Source organism: Cololabis saira, chromosome 6 (assembly GCF_033807715.1).
Source record: "Cololabis saira isolate AMF1-May2022 chromosome 6, fColSai1.1, whole genome shotgun sequence".
Classification (NCBI taxonomy): domain Eukaryota; kingdom Metazoa; phylum Chordata; class Actinopteri; order Beloniformes; family Belonidae; genus Cololabis; species Cololabis saira.
This window is the reverse complement of record NC_084592.1, coordinates 15680624-15699947: the sequence shown is the minus strand read 5'-3', so window position 1 is coordinate 15699947 and position 19324 is coordinate 15680624. Positions and strand designations below refer to the sequence as shown.

Sequence of the window (19324 nt, the reverse complement as noted above, 5' to 3'; positions counted from 1 at the left end):
CAATATTTTTGTTTTCCTCGTGAGATTATTTTTTTCCTCTGCAGCTACAAATAAGAGTTAATATTTTTTCCTCAACAAACTAGTTTTATCTGAAGATTGGGGTTAATTGCACCGCAGAGAGCTGGCGAGCAACTGCGTTTAGCTGGCGAAGTGGGGAATAAAACCCGTGTTTTGATCCGACCCGTCTGTGTGAGTGTTTGTGGTTTAAGGCTGATTTATGGTTCTGCGTTAAATCGACGGCGTAGGGTACGCGGCGACACGCACCGTACGTTACGTGTCGCCGCGTACCCTACGCCGTAGGTGTGCGTCGATTTAACGCAGAACCATAATTCAGGCTTTACTGTGTGGAAGCCGGTGTTTGGTCGTTACAGCCGCGATCCAAGCGAGCCGACGACTCTTTCACTCTTTTACTTTGTTATATCAGATACTTGGCCTCCGTGGTTCTGCCTCCGAGCAGGAAACCGTTGAAAAGTTAAACCATTAGATTCTTTTCCCCACGTCTGTTGTGTGGAGCTGCTGCAGCCGCAACGGGTTACCAGCTTCTGCAGAGCTCTGCACTCTACGCCCCGCCCATTTTCGTCTCGACTGCGAATCGGGAAGGAGGGGGAAGTGACGTATGCCGTAAAGCAGTCAAAGTCGTAACGATTTGTAGTTTTTTAGTGTGGCAGGGTTCCTACCATGCTCCTCAAAGTTACATAGTGCCAGTGAAGGTGATACAGACCCCTCAGACCATGACAGAGGTTCATTAAACCTGTTGGAAGTTGATGTACCATCACAATGACTCTGGAAATATGATATTAAGGTGGAAAAGTTACGTAGTGTCGCTTTAACTGAAAGGAGTTAAAAGGTGAAAAGGTGAAAGCTCGGCGTGGACGGTTGTTTTCAGCTCGGCTTCTGTTTGTGCCTCAGATCATCCGGGACATCCAGCTGATCGGCATGGTGGCTCTGCTGGTGCTGCTGGACCTGCTGGTCCTCACCGCCTGGAACCTGACCGACCCCGTCAGGTGTTCGCGATCCGTCGCAGCCGTCGTCAAGGTAACGTCAAAGTCGAGCTGAGCAGAAAGTTTGAGACGCAGTGGGAGGACAACTTTTCATCTGGGTCCTTTTTTTAACTGTCAAGGGATTTGATTTGTTTGAGATTTCAGGGAGGAAATTAAAAAAGCTAATTCTTCCTCCTGGATGGAGCCGGCGTCTCACTGATAATTGCGTGGGTTTCTGTCGTCGTAGGAGATGGAGAGAGACGTTTTCTATTCTCTGTCTCAGCTGGAGTCTTGTTCTTCCGTGCACTCAAACATCTGGCTTGTCATTATCGCTGTCAAGAAGGTAAGTGCTCTCTGTTCAACGTCTTTTTGATCAAATTCAGGAAATTACTGCTTTCATGTTTCATCCATTTATATCAGATCCTATTATTATTTGGGCTCTTTGTGTTCTGAGACTTATTTTGTTCCAATCATGGAGAAGTTTATAGTATATACCATTAAAATGACTGTAGGTCGCCACTAATTATGGTGTGAACCAGGAAGTGGCCAGGATCATAATTAAACTGCAGTCTTTTGTATAGTTCTTTACATTTTGTATATGCTTTTAAACTTTTTCCCATTTATTTTTTTAATGTGTTTCTTCTTCTTTTTTTTTTTTTAAAGTTGCCTGGCCCCCCATTTCTAATTTTTCCCTCTTCGATACAAACAATTAGTCTCGTTCTGGATTTGATTATGATTTCCAGGGAGCAGCACACTAGACTGTATAAGAAGAACTGGACAAACGTCCTGTGATGTCACCTGTAGCTTTTCTGAAGACAAGCAGAATGAACTCGCCCAGGAAACTAGTTGGAACAGGCCCATGTCATATCAATCATAGATATTTAAGTTTGGCCGGGTGAGGGAAGGTGGGGTGACTGGACTTGTATGGTTGTGGGTTTATATATGTGTTTAAGTATGCTTTGATGTGTGTAGAAATCTCTATGAGTAAGATGAGTAGCATGTATCTTGCATTCCTAGTTTATGTATGTTCAAGCATGTTGGTTACTTTATACTATAGACTTTAAGATTGAATTGAATTGAGGTTCGTGGAGAACTTCTCTGGAAAAAAGGTAGTTCATCAACTGATCACTGTTAGTTATCTTGTTTTGTGTTACATTTTTTTTTAAATGTTATGTTAAGATACATGAATAAGGAATAATCTATCAAATATAATTAAAACAATATTTCTAGAAGCTAAAGCCACGTTAAAAGTTGCAAAGTAACTTTACATTAAAAGTAATTTTACTTTTTTTTGTAAACATAAACATTAAAATATATGCATTAAAAAAATAAATGAACTTAGAATATGAACATATACACTGGTACATACATACATACATACATATGGTACATATAACAAACCCTTCTGTAATGAATGTCCAAACAACGTTTGGACGAAAAAACGTAAATATGTTTGTATGTATGTACTGTATACGTGTGTGTGTGAGTGTATGTATACAGTATATGTATATATGTATGTATGTATATATATATATATATATATATATATATATATATATATATATATATATATATATATATATAGACGTGCCAGTAAAGTGGGGATTTCTGCCTGGGAGTAATCTGAGGAAACGAGGAACCCCCTGGGACCCGGTTCAGGCAGGTATCTGGATCACGGTCTTATGATCCCTCATAGGTCTATTTAAGGAAGAAGAGGTCTCATGTGACTCCTGGTGTCTCTTAACCGCCAAGCTCGCTGTTAAAACCCTGTCTCCTCCCCAGTTTTAACCTGAAGGCTTTGATTTTATGAAGGGAGGTACAATATGTTCATCGCCTGCAATAATCTCTGTCCATGCCTTATTTGAAATTATATATATATATATATATATATATATATATATATATATATATATATATATATATATATATATATATATATATATATATATATATATATAAAATATAAATAAGGCATTATCCAATTAAATGTGCTCAGATGTACAAACTGACTAATATAATAATGTAAAACACCTAAATTGTGCTTTTGATTTACTTTTTTTCTCGTAGATGACTTTTAACAGATGCAAAATAGCTCAAAATCTCAACATTTTAAAACCGCTCATTTAGACACGTTTACATGATCTCCGCCTGTTCCTGTATTCTCTCTTTAGGGTATCCTTCTCCTCTACGGCACCTATCTGGCCGGGCTGACCAGCAACGTCAGCCGTCCTCCGGTCAACCAGTCCCCCACCATCATCACAGCCGTCGCCCTGGTTACCGTCTCCTCCGCCGTGGCCGTCCCCGTGTCCTCCTTCCTGCAGGCCTGGCCCAACCTGGTCTGCAGCACCGTGGCCGGAGCCATTTTCCTCTGCACGCTGGCCACCAACTGCATGCTGTTCGTGCCTCAGGTTTGGAAACGAGCCCCAGAAAGACACGTGAAATCGATGAATGCTGCAGTGTTTGTTCATTTTATTTAAAAAAAAAACTAGAACCAGAGCTGGTGGCTTGCTTTGCTTTGAAGCCTGTTCCGGATCCTTTGGTCTTGGAAAAACACCTCGGGCCTCTTCTGGTTTCTCTTGGCGATTGGCATCTTAGGTATCTCTGTTGTAAAACTCGGTGAGAGACGAACATTAAGTTACAGCTGTCACGAGAGAATCTGAAACTATAAGTAGACAGGCATGACAAACGGACTGCTGGATGACAGCTACGGGTATCATTCTCTCATTTCACATGAACGCAGTGTGTGTGACGGTTGCTGTAGTTTCCATGAGGGTGTAACTTTTCCATGTCTGTCAGTAGGACATGACTCATTCAGAAGGTGTGCGTGAGTCAAAACTTTGTAGACTGCTGCAAACAGGTTTACGACTCTCTTAAGAGTCTGGCAGGAGGTTTATGTTACAACAAAGAAATGCATCCCGGGTGGGAGGACGGAAATATCTGAAAAATGAGAGTTACGTTCAATCCCACCTGCTGAAAATGTCAGGTCAGGTGATATTTACAGATCTGTCTAATGACATGCAACATTTTCATTTTTTTGATGACTGAAAGATCAAATTTGCCTCCCCGTGCAGCTGACCCAGTGGCGGCAGTTTGAGGAGGATCAGAACGACCCGAGTCAGATGGCCAAGTATTTCAGCAGCCCCAGTAAGAGCCAGGCGTCTGCGTACAGCCAGGACGAGGTCTTCTACCTGCTGGGAGAAAACAGCTCCATGAAGAAACTCCTGACCGAGGTAACACGCAGCATTGCTGATGTTTGTTGTCTTTTAAGCCCATTACCTCTTAGTGAGACAAAAATCACAAGAAGATATCTCAGTTTAGCTATCCATTCATTCGTTCATTGATTCATTCATTTTTTCTCAGTTTATACAGCAGTTTTTTGCAGTTACTGACATCTAGCGGCCAAGTTGGGAAAAACACCTCAAACGCTGTTGCTCTGACCAGATATCTCTTCATAGAAACGTGATGCTTTGTCTTAATCAGAGGTGTCAAAAGTATTCACATTCATTACTCAGGTAGAAGTATAGATACTAGAGTTTAAAAATACTCCTGTAGAAGTTGAAGTATCAAGTCAAGTTTTTTTTACTCAAGTAAAAGTATAAAAGTAATGGTTTCAAAACTACTTAAAGTATAAAAGTAAAAGGGGGAAAAAAGCCATCAAGGAAAAAAAAGATTGAAAATGAATGCATCTTAGTATAATGCAAATATATTAAAGAACCATATATGTGTACTATTGAGCATTAACATGTGTTTCAGAGAGCAGGAGATATGATGACTAGTTGCTTATAAGTATTCTAATGGTGCAAAAAGTCAAACTTCAGAGGCGTGTTATCATTTATCCTAACCTTTATTGGAATGTACATCCAAGTTTAGTTGCAGGAATCTGAGGGAACGGATGTAAGAAACAAACTGGACAAGAACATCTGAAACAACCACAACCAAATTCACTCTATCCGGATGGAGCAATTTAACTGGATAGTTTTTTTTAAAGGCCGAAATGAAATAGAGTAACGAGGCTGTTTTTAAAATGTAAGGAGTAAAAAGTACAGATAATTGCGTGAAAATGTAAGGAGTAAAAGTAAAAAGTCGTCTGAAAAATAATTACTCCAGTGAAGTATAGATAACCAAAATTTCTACTTAAGTAAGGTAACAAAGTATTTGTACTTTGTTACTTGACACCTCTGGTCTTAATGTGCGGAAACCTTAAAAACAATACAAAACAAAACTTTAATTATTATTTTTTGCACTTCTATTTGCAGAAAAACGCGGTGATTGACAGTCTTCAGGAGCAGGTAAACAGCGCCAAGGATAAACTGCTGCGGCTCATGACGGAAAGCCAGCCCCCCAAGGAGCAGGAGGTCGACTCCTCCTCCACTTACCTCAACTCGTCCTCCACCCAGACCACCGATCTCCAGTCTGAAGGCACCTCTTCGTCCTCTCTACCTCAGAGAGACTCTAAATCCAGACCCTCACCCCCGAGCATCACTGCTCCCCCGTCTTCATCAAATCCTCCGTCCTCCGAACCGACTTGTGCCCCCGTCTCCACGACCCCTGCTTCTGTTTTGTTCCCTCACCCCGAAGACGTTTCCGGGAGTGAAACTCGGAACGATGTCTCGTCTGAGCCCGACGCAGCAGAGGACGTCCAGCAGCCCGCGTCCTTCTCGTTTCCTGGCAGGACGGCGGAGGAAACGGTCAAGTTTGTCACTTCCCTCCAAACCCGTAGAGGACTAAACCCGACCCGGGTTGAAACGTTTGCCGGTCAGAATGGTTTGAAGTTCCTGACGGGGTCAAACCTGAGGCCGACTGGTTTTGTGAGCAGCGAGCAGCTGCAGGAGATCCTGCAGGGGCTGAGCGTGGACGCGGTCATGGAGACCACGCTCCGATCTCCCGTTCAGGCGTCCAGGACTCCTTCCCAGGTCAAACTGAGCGCGCTCTCCCCCCTGTCGCCACGGACACCCTGCTCCCCCCATCCTCCCGATCACTTCCGCTACCCCTGCGTATCCCCCTGCATGGTTAGGAAACGCCGGCCGCCCTTTTACTCCGGCAGGAGACGGCTGGCGCCTCCGGGCTTCTACACGGGTCCGGAGGTTCGTGGCTGCAGGAGGCCGACGGATAACTGTGAACACCAAAATCCCGAGGAAAGCACCCTGTGCAACACTCTCCTCCATGCTCACAGCTGCACCCCGGACATAGAAAACCAGCTAGAGGAGGAGGAGGAGGACGCAAACAGGCAGGAGGTGATGAGAAAATGCCAGAGATGCCTCTTAAGGTGTTACAGATGTTGTTCGGGACAGAACCGCTCAGCTCTAGGTGACACGGAGGAGGGCGGCGAAAAGGACCAGCGCCATAAACACATCAGAGACTCCAGCGGATACTGGGACTCGGACTCCAGCAGCTCCACGGATTATTGCTACTATCACCTGCCGTACTGCGACTCCTGCCTGCAGCGAGGCTCCCTGGTGGACTCGGACAGCTCCTCGGACTCCTCGGACAGCGAGTACGACGACTACACGGGCCTGTATCGCCCCCCGCGCCCCGTGGTGTTCAAAGACGACCTGAAGCCCACTTTCGTATGAATAAATGTTTACTGCACTTTTGAAACCGTATTTATTCATTTATATAGCTTGTTAGAGCAGGAGACACCGGGATCAATGTGTATGAAGTGGATGTGATTTGTGTCGTTTTACTGCTGATTTAATTAGTTTTTCCTTCGATATGAAGAGATGACCTTTATTCTTGAATTATGCAGCACAGGACAGAGCTGTGGCTCAAACGCACAACGTTTATTTAAATATGGGTTTTGGATTTATTTTTGTGCACATTTTGACTGACACACCAAAACAAACAAAAATCTAGAAAAAAATTTCAATAATTTTCAAAATAAAATAAAAATAAGGCTAAAACAAGCGCAAAATGAAAGGTTTGACAAGAAAGAAATGGGCTCTGTTTGATATTGTGTAATCATATTTATTTTTTATATTTATTTGTCTATATTTTGGTGTGAAAATTTTTTAAATAAATGATGTTCCCCTTTTCAAAATATTTTACAGTCACTAATATAAATATTCTTATAATGATATTGTGGCATTTTATTGCAGAATCAGGCTTTTTTTAATTTATGATTTTTTCCACGACAGCAGCAGAACTGCATAATGCAACGTTTCATTCACAGCACAATGTGCTTAAATGGTAATATGCCATGCCAGTGTCATTCCTGCATAACTAATATGTATTTTACAGGAAAGTGTTGCGGTTATCTGGAGTGTGAGCTTCAGATGTGCGTGTGTGTGTGTGTGTGTGTGTGTGTGTGTACGTGTGCATGTGCGTGTGTGTACATGTGCATGTGCATGTGCATGTATGAGAGAGATCTGCTGACTGAGTTTAAACTCTCACCCCTGAAAGTGAAACCTCACACCACTCATTCTGCATCTGCTTTACTTAGAGGAGCCACTTCATTCCCAAACACAAAGTCTCTGAAGCTGCAGACGAGTGCAGAGTAACTCAGTTGGACCTGAGTCTTCGTATAAAACCCCCCAAAACAACCTAAAACTGTCCATTGGAGCAGTTTTTTTTTCCCAGCTTCAAAAGAATAAGAAACATTTAGTTCAAAGAATCTGAGAAGGTTTAGCGTTGACCGGAAATTATATTTGTTCATTTTCTGGACCAAATGAAAGTGTTTTGTGCATTGATAATGTACCGACAAGAGCAAGTCGGTTACTGGATGTAACTGAATGTAACTCCTCACTTGTGAGGGAATATTTGCCATCATCCACACCTTTTACAGCACATCATTAAAAGAAATCATTAACAAAATAAAATCAGGAATGATGCAAACTCACTCGTACTGAACATAGAATATAAATAAATCTCTGTTTTGACATAAACCATGAAGTCATGAATTGCAAGGTGAACTTTTTTATGTCCCACTACTTCTTATTTTTCCTATTTTACTCACAGTTTTCAGAAATCAACAAATAAATATCTGCTTGAATGATTTCCCAAAGTGCAAACTCAGTCATATAAGGTCATCAATATGCATCAACCCAAAGATTTAATTAAGCAGAGGAATTACCTCACACAGACATGAGAAGTTACATCGACACAGCAGCAGCGTAAGAGTCCAGCCTCGACCGCAATCTGGATATAAAAATGTGGATGAAGCTGCAGTGATATCACCTCTTGGATTTCCACCATTTATGTATTTGAGCCAACTGAAGGAGTTATAAGTCCCATATTATCTTTCATTTGATTCTAAATGGGACATTAATTTACAAAAGTAAAACCACATCATATTGAAGAAGCATTGTGATTGACAATAAAGTCATAAGTGAAGTGTATGATGATCCGAAACTTCACCAAAACTGGTTCAAGATGCAACACAGACACAAACACGTTTTCCCTCATCTTTAATTTGTCTCTCTCCTGAGTTGCCCTCAACTCTCACGTGCGTCTGTTTGTCTCTGTATCCTTGCAGTGATGGGAGAAAACGTATGTTTGCCAGGGGGAAGTTTAGCTGTGAAGGGAAAGCAGTGTCTTCCATTTCTTCCGCTCAGCTGCCCGTCTTGGAGATGCTGCCGCTCTCTCTGTTCTGCATGCGGACCATTAAAACAGCCTCGGAGAAATTCCCTTTGATATGAAACACAACGGAGTATAAATAGATCACACAAAAGACTGACTCCCACCACACTGATCACAAGGAGGAGAGACTTCCCTCTTAAGATGAGTGACTTTCTCTCCGTTTGATATGAAATGAAGCCAGTTTTTGCAGTCACCCCTTATACAGTATTATTTTCATGCACAGTACAGAGTTGTATGGCTTTGATATACACTTGATGCACATGCAACTAGACGTCTTGCGGTTGTAGGCCACCAGAGAAACATATAACACTTTAAAAGCACCCTTTAGCCAGTACAGATCAGTCACAATCTTGTAATGGTAAATCCAAGCTGACAGAACCAACTTCTTCCATCATTTCCCTCTAGGATTCACCACAGTTGACCTTTTTGTTCCCATCCCAGCTTGTCTTTTGCAAATTCCTCAGTCCCACATATCCCTTTTCAGCACATCCAGAAATATTGTGTCTTCATTGGTCTTCAACTTTTTCTCCTGACCAGCTGCTGTGACTCAAGCATCCTTCTCCCTCCGCTCTTTTTCTCCAAACCATCTCTTACTTCGTCTAAAATACACTTGACTGTTCCCACCTACATAAACTCTTCACCTTACCTGCTTCCTTCACATCTATGCCGTATTCTGCACTCAAAAAACAGAAACTGCTTGTTTGTTCAAGTTTCTCAACTCTAAAATGTAGTTTTGTACTTGTATTAAAAGGTACATAATTAGTTTATCTACCTTTTACTTAAAACCTTACAACTAAATATTTACTAGATTAATTCATGTTGAGCTAACTTGAAAAGGAACCAATTTCAAATACACGTGTGGGAAATGTCGGACACATGTCTTGCTGTGACTGACTGGCAATAAATCATTCTGTAACACTGCAGTATTTCTGATGCTATAATACTGCACTTCTAGGATGGGAATCTACATGTATTTGCGTGTTTATTTATCTTTCCAAAAGACCAATGAAATACCCAGAATAAGACGTGGAGAATGTATTAGAGCAGGAGAAAAAACTACATGACAGGAGCAGGAATTTTAAACATTTTCTTCCCTTGATTACCTTAGAGAATGTGAGATAACTGGCACGTGAAATGGACAAAAGCTGACCAGCAAACAGTGGGAATGCTGGGAATGTGGTAGTATGTGTTTCAACAAGACATGAATCAACATATTATCGACTCCGAGACTCACACTTATAGACTGTGGAACTAGTGATCAGGGATTACAGCGTTAATTTAACAACAGATGTGTAGTTCTGCACATTGTCCCTTTATTAAATGGCAGTTACACCTTTTTATTTTATTTTATTCCTGCTACTGTGAAGGAGCATCTCCTCACCCCAGATATTGAACTGCTGGCTCAAAGTTTATACTTTATATCAATTCAATTTTCATTGTGTTACCTGATGACAGGAAATAATGTCACCTGCATATAATCAGCACAGAATGGAGGTCCATCTTTGCAACATGTCATGGCAAAACTTTACTTCAGGTGATTTATTTCGTCCCAAGTGATTTATAATTTAACAAAATAAAATTCCTCTTGGGATTTCCTTCTTAAGCCAGATACATGCAATACTACACTAAACATTCCATCAAATTATCTATTTTTAAATTTGAAGTGGCCATTTTATTTTGAAATCAAAAACAACTCAAATTTGGTCTGTTTCTAAATATTTTTTCGTATCATTGTGAAACCATGAATTTATTGAATTTATTATCATCATCATCATCATCATCATCATCATCATCATCATCATCATCATCATCATCATCATCATCATCATCATCAGCATCATAGGGTGATGCAGTAATCTGAGAAAATAAATGTATCAAATATGATACATCCAGAATTAAAGGGTTAATAAATGCTGAATTGAATGAAATTAATATGGCAAAATGGCATACTAAATATTAACGATATAAATGTAGATAGTAGTATATAAGTTAATAGATTCCTTTTGGGATTTCCTTCTTAATTTCATTCAATTCAGCATGTATTAACCCATTTTCTAAGATTACTGCATCACCCCATGATGATGATGATGCTAATGATGATAATAACAATAATAATTATAAGGATACTACAAAAAATATTATTTAGAAACAGACCAAATTTGAGTTGTTTTTAATTTCAAAATAAAATGACCACTTCAGACATATAAATAGATAATTTGATGGAATTTTCAGTGTATTAATGCATGTATCTGGCTTAATATGGTAAATGGCACACTAAATATTAAGGATAAAAATGAACAAGTAGATACATAAAGAAATAGTTTTTAATATAAAATGTACACAGTAGTTAAAGTGTAAAAAAGGGCTTTTAACATTATATTCCTACACCCCACATTGTGACATAGTTACACTGGCAGGGCGGCCATGCACACATGTGCATCCACTTAATTAGGATTACTGAGCAATATGACACTAATTAACTGGATGTGCCACAGGGCCGCATTAAAGAAAATAAATAAATAAATAAATAAAAAGAGTGTGACGAGCAGCGGTAGAGGATTGGCTTTGTTACCAACATAGCAACAGTACTGCATGACCACCGGTGCTCTGTGACAGCTGGGGCGTCTTCGAACTGGCGGCCCAAATAAACGGAGCCCTATTGGCTGACGGACACGTCAATCAACGTGAGAAGCCCCGCCCACTACCCCCGTCGCGGCACTGGAATAAAAAAAAAAAAACCTTTGAAGTCGCGAGGGCGGTGACGCGCAAATTATGCCATGTGGTGCTCAAGATCCGCTTTCCTATTGGCCACCGAGAAACCAGGTTCCCGCCCACTTCTGACGGATGTCGTCTCCGATTGGCTGAATCGGCCACCCCAGATTGAGAGTACGTACGTTCGCTGTTTTCCTATTCGCCGAGGCGAGTTACGCCGTCTGCGTGAAGCTCTTTCCCCGTTGAAGGCTGATTTATGGTCCCGCGTTACACCAACGCAGAGCCTACGGCGTAGGGTTACGGCGTAGGTTACGCGGCGACGCGCACCTACGCCGTAACCTATGGGTGCAGATCCTAAATTATTCAAAATTGAACAAATGTATTTTCAGACTTAAAGGTTGAATATGTAGAATATTTATTAAAAATATATTTCTAAAAAAATAATACATCCACGGTGCGTTTTGAGGTGTACAGAATGAAAGCAATGGGTCCTTTTTTTTTTTTTAGAACTGTTTACCACCATAACTGTGTTAAAACATGATCAGTTAGTTTAAACAACTTGTTTAGGGCTCCATATTTCATCCATATATGAATTGATCGTGCATAAAGTAGTCCCATAGGATAAAAGGAAGATGGTGAGAAGAATTTGAGATGAGTAGACACTACATGCCCAAAACCCTTAAAATTATGATTTACGAATACAGGACTGTCTCAGAAAATTAGAATATATTCTGTAATGCAATTAAAAAAACAAAAATGTCATACATTCTGGATTCATTACAAATCAACGGAAATATTGCAAGCCTTTTTATTATTTTAATATTGCTGATTATGGCTTACCGTTTAAGATTAAGATTCCCAGAATATTCTAATTTTTTGAGATAGGATATTTGAGTTTTCTTAAACTGTAAGCCATGATCAGCAATATTAAGATAATAAAAGGCTTGCAATATTTCAGTTGATTTGTAATGAATCCAGAATGTATGACATTTTTGTTTTTGTAATTGCATTAGAGAAAATCCAAATATTCTAATTTTCTGAGACAGTCCTGTTACTGTATAACAGTTAGCAGTGTAACAGTGTAAGCAGTGACACACACTGTTGGCTGTTTAGGAGCAGTATTTTTTTGGCGAGCCTTTACCAATTTATGGCATGGTATGAGTTGCATATTGGCAAAAAATTACAAATTAAAATCACGTTGGTGTCCCCCCCAATCCTGACATCGGATCTGCACCCCTGGCCGTAACCGGTACTCGAGTTGAGGGGGGATGAGGGGGGATGGCATCCCCCCTGAAATAAAAACGGTCCAAATCATCCCCCCTGTAAAACTGCCATCCCCCCTTTCCACCCCTTATGTCATTTCATCAATGAATGTGGTTTTACTGCTATTTCAACATTTAGAGTCATCACCAGAAAAATAACACCAGAAAATAACTTATTTGACAATTTTCACCTGTTTCAAGTCAATTTTCACTTGAAATAAGTAGAAAAATCTAACAAATCTGACAAGATTTATCTTCTCATTACAAGCAAAAAAATCTTGTTCCACTGGCAGATATTTCTACTTATTTTAAGTGAAAATCTACTTGAAACAGGTGAAAATTGTTGTTTTTTCCAGTGATGAGTCTTGTTTTTTAGTGTAATGAGATTTCTTTTTACTAAAATGAGACATTATAACTAGAAATAAGACAAACATTCTTAAGATTTTGAGTTTTTGCAGTGATCCATTTTACTTATCCTGTGAAGGACAGAGTCATATTGATAAATTCAGAAAACTGTTTTTTATTGTTGTGTTTTGATGTATTTGATGTAAGCCCAGTGGATATTTAAAGCTTACAGAAGGCTGCATTTAACTGCTGCTATGTCATTCCTGCAGTATTTCTGCAGGTGTTTTGGTCAATGCTATTATTTGTAATATATTATATTATTTGTAATCAGCACAAATGATCTGTCCCCATATGATAAAATAAATAAAAATAAAATGTTTATTTCACAACAAAACACTGCTATTAATACTACAAAATATATTACACAACACACAATCTTTTAATAAAATAAGCGGAAAAATTCAGTCAAATTACTGTCTTATAATGAGGCTTTTACGGATTAATAATGCCTCTATTTTGATGTTTTCCAGTGAAATGTAATGGGATTAGATGTAAAATAAGCAATGGCTGCTCGTAAATTGTACAGGAGAAAATAGCTTTAATGAAGGCAGAGTCATGCTAATTTGGCTGAAAATAGATGTTGAATTGACCAGTTTTGTACGTAAATTGTATGATGTTTTTTTGTAAAGGATTACATTTTAAAATGGTAAAATTTACAGGTTGTTCTGTAATGTGTTTTACAATCCGCTGTATCTTTTACAGTATTATTCTGGCAACTACAGCTGCCAGTTTTTTTCTGTAAAAAACAACATTTTTTTTCTTACAGTGTACGGCGTAGGGCTCTGCGTCGTTTTAACGCGGGACCATAAATCACGCTTCAGTGCGGGGCGGGCGGGCCGACGTCACAGCTCTGCGCAAACGGCGCAAGTAAGCACGCGTAGCGACAAAGACCCTGCGAGCCCGAAAACCTATGGGGAAGGAATTAAAAAAAAGGAAAAAAAAAAAAAAGGACGAGACACTCGCTACCGTCGCTCCTCTACCCGCTTTTACACCGATATTTTTCGCCCGACGTTTAACGTCGACGGATCCGCTTGAAGAGCGCGGGAACTGGCGGAATTCTTTTTAGGCGAGAGCGACGCGAGGGAGCCGCCATGGCAGCCGGATCACTGAGCCTTCACATCGGGATATGAAGAGGAATCCACAAGAAAACCACATATAAATACATATACCAACATCTGAACTCATCCGGCTTCATCTTTCTGGGATTAAAATAGCAGAAAAAAAGGAAAAATCATTATAATAGCGTTTTAACTGAGAGGGGGTCAAAGGGAGAGGCCAGATTCATGACTATTTTAGTCGGAGACGTGTCTTCTTCTTCTTCTTCTTCTGAGGCCCGCTGAGAGAAAACCTGGGATCCAAAAAGAGCAAAAAAAACAAGGATATGTTGCTCTGAAAAGAGGGTTTATTAGGAGATACGAGGTGTGAGTGATTTGTAAGGATAAAACAAAAAAAAGGAAGGAGGAGGGGGGGGTAAAATTTCCGTCTACCACCCCTCACCTGCGAATCCGAGTGATTTAATTTACTGTCATTCATCCCCCCCTTTTTTGTGGATGAGAAGGGTCGCAGGGATCGATATAGCCGTTTAGTTTAGCAAGTCACAGTGTTGAGTTCGAGAGTCACACACACACAGGGATCTATCTGGATCATGTCGGGTCGGCCCAGGACCACATCCTTCGCAGAGAGCTGCAAGCCAGTGCCGCAGCCCTCCGCTTTTGGCAGCATGAAAGTCAGCAGTAAGTACAACCCTATAGCGTTTTTATAGAGTACCCAAAACCCCACACCCCTTTTTTATTTTCCTGCATGCACCAGTCCTTTAAAAAAAAAAAAATGTCTCCTTTCCACCTCAACCAAACCATGAGAAAATGTGCCAAAATCTGTGTCTCTCCCTCTGCGTAAAAAGGACAGACGCGGTTGGAGTTGGATGGTGTGCCAGCAAAAAAAAAAGGCCTGGCCGTGGGCAGGGCCGGTGCCAGATTGGGGCTAGTGTTGGCACCGACCCAGCTAGGGTTGCCACCCGTCCCGTAAAATACGGAATTGTCCTTTATTTGAGAAAAAACTAATACGGGACACGATTTGTACCGTATTTTCATTAACTTTTACACCATATTCTACTTGAATTATTGAAATAAATTAACTTTTACACCATATTCTAGTTTAATTATTGAAATAAATTAACTTTTACACCATATTCTAGTTGAATTATTGAAATAAATGGACTTTTACACCATATTCTAGTTGAATTATTGAAATAAATTAACTTTTACACCATATTCTAGTTGAATTATTGAAATAAATTAACTTTTACACCATATTCTAGTTGTATTATTGAAATAAATTAACTTTTACACCATATTCTAGTTGAATTATTGAAATAAATTAACTTTTACACCATATTCTAGTTGAATTATTGAAATAAATTAACCTTTACACCATATTCTAGTTGAATTATTGAAATAAGTTAACTTTTACACCATATTCTAGTTGAATTATTGAAATAAATTAACTTTTGCACCATATTCTAGTTGAATTATTGAAATAAATTAACTTTTACACCATATTCTTCACCTGTAGGCTATATTATACATCTGGGCTGATGTGGACATACATAGCATAGGAGGATATTTCAGTTGCTAGTATGGTTGTCTGTCTGTACAGTCATGCAGGTTCAATGCTATTAAAGCACTTTAAACTTTAAATCAAAGCATTTAGTTTTTTCATATAAAATAAACACATTTTTATTCAGTTTAGAAGTTTTGGGGCTTTTTTTGTGGCTCCTGCGCTGCTGAAATCAGGGCGTCCCTTATTTCTATTTCTGAAAGGTGGCAACCCTAGACCCAGCCCCTCATAAAAAAGCCCCCAAACCTAGTCCTGGTGCCGCAGATCGGCTCTGGTGATCGTGCGTAATAACACCGGCCCGCACCGATTACGCGCAGCGGAAACCGCTGCGCGTAATCGGTGCGGGCCGGTGTTATTACGCAAGCGCCGGAGAGAGCGGAAGGTGCGCCCATAGTTGTCTCTAGTCCTATTTCTGGTGGGCAGCAGCAGCAGTAGCAGCAGCAAGCGTCGGAATTAGATGTTGGAGGTTGGTGTGAACACTCCTGTTCGTGTGGGAGGGAGGGAGGCACGCGACCGGCTGACTTTGGCCCATCAGCTGTGTGTCCTCACCTTATCTGTGTGATTTTCTTTTTTTTTAAAGCATGCAAACCTCTTATCTATCCACTGTCTTTACTAGATTGGTCCAACGTGTTCTTTAACAACTGGGATATTGAAGCAAAATCCAAATTTAACCTGAGCACGTGACTTTAAAAATCAAAATTAAAGTTAGATTACATATATTTTAAATTTACTTGGATTTAAAATAATTCCTTTTAAAGGGGACCTATAATGGCATCTAATACCTATTTTAAACAGGCCTTGAATGTCTTAAAATCAAGCTTTTGATTGTTTTTGCTAAATAAATTAGAAATTCAGCCTCTGTGCCATGTCTTTTGCATCCCAGTCTTTAACCTCATTATCTATGCAGGATTCTGAGTGGGCGGGGAAGCTGCGTCCGAAATCGCATACTTCCACCCTAATGAGTATGCAAAATGAGTGTGCGAGATTTTTTAGTGCGTCCAAAACATTAGAACGTACTCAATAGTATGCTCTATCCATACTCATTCCGGATAATTTTTTTAGTGTGGATTGATGGACACTAGCCGAGCAGAAACTTCCCACAATGCAATGCAGCGGCGTTTGGTTGCTAAGTGATACGTATATGTCATAAGTATAATATTAAGTATAATAATATTATTATATAATATTAATATTATAATATTCGTATTTAATAATATTATATAATGTCATATTGTTTCGGCCAGAATAAACGGGAAAGAGCGTAGCGCTGCTACCGCTGCTGTGACAGGTTACCATGGTAACAACTCCCCCCCTCCCTACGGCAGGAAGTGCCGTGTGCGCTCTTAATAGTACTTCCGAATTAATGCACACTACTGATATTTACTCAAAAGTGTGCCGAATTTAAGTATACTTTTTAGTATATACTTTTTAGTATGGCATTTCGGACGCACCGTATGGTAATGAGGCTCTGTGCTGATTGGCTGCCTGAATGACGCGATACACCGCTACGAAAAAATGGCGGAAGCTCTGGCCGGCGGAGTTAGTTGTGGGCGTGGTTTCACGCATCAGAGGCCAACCTATGTAAATCGCGCCCTCGTTACGTAACGACGGGAGCAGAATCTGAACGGCTCGTAGATCCACATCACACTGGACGGCTCATCCGGGCGGCTGTACAGACACTGCAGAATTTGGTTGCCTTCCTCCTTCTCTGAGTTGGCAGGCTGAGGGGAGACCACTTTATATATGTTAAAGCAAGAGAAAACGTGTTTTTCATAATAGGTCCCCTTTAAGTAACACTGTGCAATAATTGTGTTTTATTGTCGTCTGGGCCTCTAGAGGTCTGGTTTGGTCATGATGTGGATGTGATTGACAGCTTATATCACAGGCAAAGAAGGTGACCCCTATTGAACAGAGGCTACAAAAAAGATGCGTTTTAATTTACATTTGGTGGTGAAATTTTAGGTTTCAATGCCGCAACACGGAAGTGATGTAGCCTTCATGTCCTATCTTTAAAATCTGCACATCTTAAACGCGCAAAAGGACCACACACAACTTATAATCGGCCTAGAAAATGATAACTTAACGAAAAATAAAGCAGACATGGCTGATGATTTTAAATACATGAACCCTCATTGGCTGTGTTTTTAACAAAAAAAAAAGGCTTTCAAAAGTATGTATTTTACAAAACATTGGTAACAATAGACAAAATCTGAAAAGTGACCCCTTTTTATGGGAACATCCAAACAAGAAATCCTGATGACGACAAACGGCGGCCCATCAACTGATAACATTACTAACTAGAAGATGGTGAGTTCGGCTTCGGTCTTGCGCCCCTCTTCTTTTCATAGCAGGTCAAATGCAGTCCAATATTTAATTTAGTTTTTGAAGCTATGTCCAGCACTTACGATGTAGCGTGCATCTTCTACTGCAGTTGTGATGCGTACAGTACGTAATATGCAATAATAAGAAAAACAACTATGCTATAGCACAGGTGGAGGCTGGTCATGTGATCGCTCCCGCTGCAGTGGCGTATTTGCATTATGGTGAATTTAGTTGGATGTAAAATAATTCCTTTAAGTAACACTGTGCAATAATTGTGTTTTACTGTCGTCTGGGCCTCTAGAGGTCTGGTATGGTCATGATGTGGATGTGATTGACAGTTTATATCACAGGCAAAGAAGGTGACCCCTATTGAACAGAAGCTACAAAAGAGATGCATTTTAATTTACATTTGGTGGTGAAATTTTAGGTTTCAATGCTATGTCTATGTCCTATCTTTAAAATCTGCACATCTTAAACACGCAAAAGGACCACACAACTCATAAGAGAATCCTAAAAAATTAAAACGTAACAAAAAATAAAGCAAACATGGCTAATGATTTTAAATACATGAACACTTTAGCATCATTAGCAGTCAAAAATATGTACTTTACACATTGAAAACATTGCTATTGATGGATAAAATGGCCAAAAATAGTTAAAAAGGTGACACCTTTTTATAGGAACATCCAAAAAAGGAACCCTGATAATGACAAACGGCGAGCCAGCAACTGTCTGATAACCTTACTAACTATAAGATGGCGAGTTCGGCGTCGGTCTTGCGTACCTCTTCTTTTCATAGCAGGTCAAACGTAGTCCGATATTTACTATTATTTGATCACTGTAGCTGTTTTTGAAGCTATGTCCATCACTTACAATGAAGCATGCATCTTGTACTGCAGTTGTGATGTGTACGGTACGTAGTATATAATAATAAGAAAAACAACTATGCTATAGCACAAGTGGAGGCTGGTCATGTGATCGCTCCCGCTGCAGTGGTGTATTTGCATTAAGTTGAGTGGTATGCAAGATAAACTGGTTATTTGCATACTACACATTTTCCCAGAAGTGCCAATCAATGCGGTTACTTCTCGTGTACTTGTACGGTAAAACCATATGCACTAGTAGGCCAGTATGGACCAATCTCTCCATCTCTTCCTCACTTCCTCTACACTCGACGTCTCGATTTCTTTGGCGCGTCGGCCATGATGGATGAACACAGAATAAGGACACTTCTAGCTTTGGTGAAGCTGAGGTGTTGACGTCAGACGCTGCTGTTGCCATGGCGCCATACATCTTCTAGGGAATGTGATTCGGGCTGGACAACAAAATGATTAAAATGTTAAATAGTGTTGCTTTAACTGCGATATCCACATAAAAGAGTGATGACTATGTGATGGAGACGCACAGAGGCAACGCCCCAGTTTTACCTTTTTACTCATTTGGGTGTGTTTG

At 40.1% G+C, this 19324-nt stretch overlaps 2 protein-coding genes across 3 annotated transcripts in view; both read left to right on the top strand.

Moving 5' to 3' along the window:
* gpr156 (G protein-coupled receptor 156) overlaps window positions 1-7251 on the top strand; it is a 30473-nt gene extending 23222 nt beyond the window's left edge. Inside the window, exons 5-9 of the mRNA XM_061724434.1 lie at window positions 910-1035; window positions 1228-1323; window positions 3152-3388; window positions 4052-4210; window positions 5237-7251. Of these exons, the coding sequence (XP_061580418.1) occupies window positions 910-1035; window positions 1228-1323; window positions 3152-3388; window positions 4052-4210; window positions 5237-6553 (1935 nt within the window). The 3' untranslated portion in view covers window positions 6554-7251. The remainder of the gene's footprint in view (window positions 1-909; window positions 1036-1227; window positions 1324-3151; window positions 3389-4051; window positions 4211-5236) is intronic.
* Window positions 7252-13789: 6538 nt separating this feature from the next.
* The window catches only part of gsk3ba (glycogen synthase kinase 3 beta, genome duplicate a), a 59695-nt gene continuing 54160 nt past the window's right edge, over window positions 13790-19324 (top strand). For both annotated transcript variants that reach the window (XM_061723364.1, XM_061723363.1), the window contains exon 1: window positions 13790-14667. In XM_061723364.1, the coding sequence (XP_061579348.1) occupies window positions 14580-14667 (88 nt within the window). In that variant the 5' untranslated portion in view covers window positions 13790-14579. The remainder of the gene's footprint in view (window positions 14668-19324) is intronic.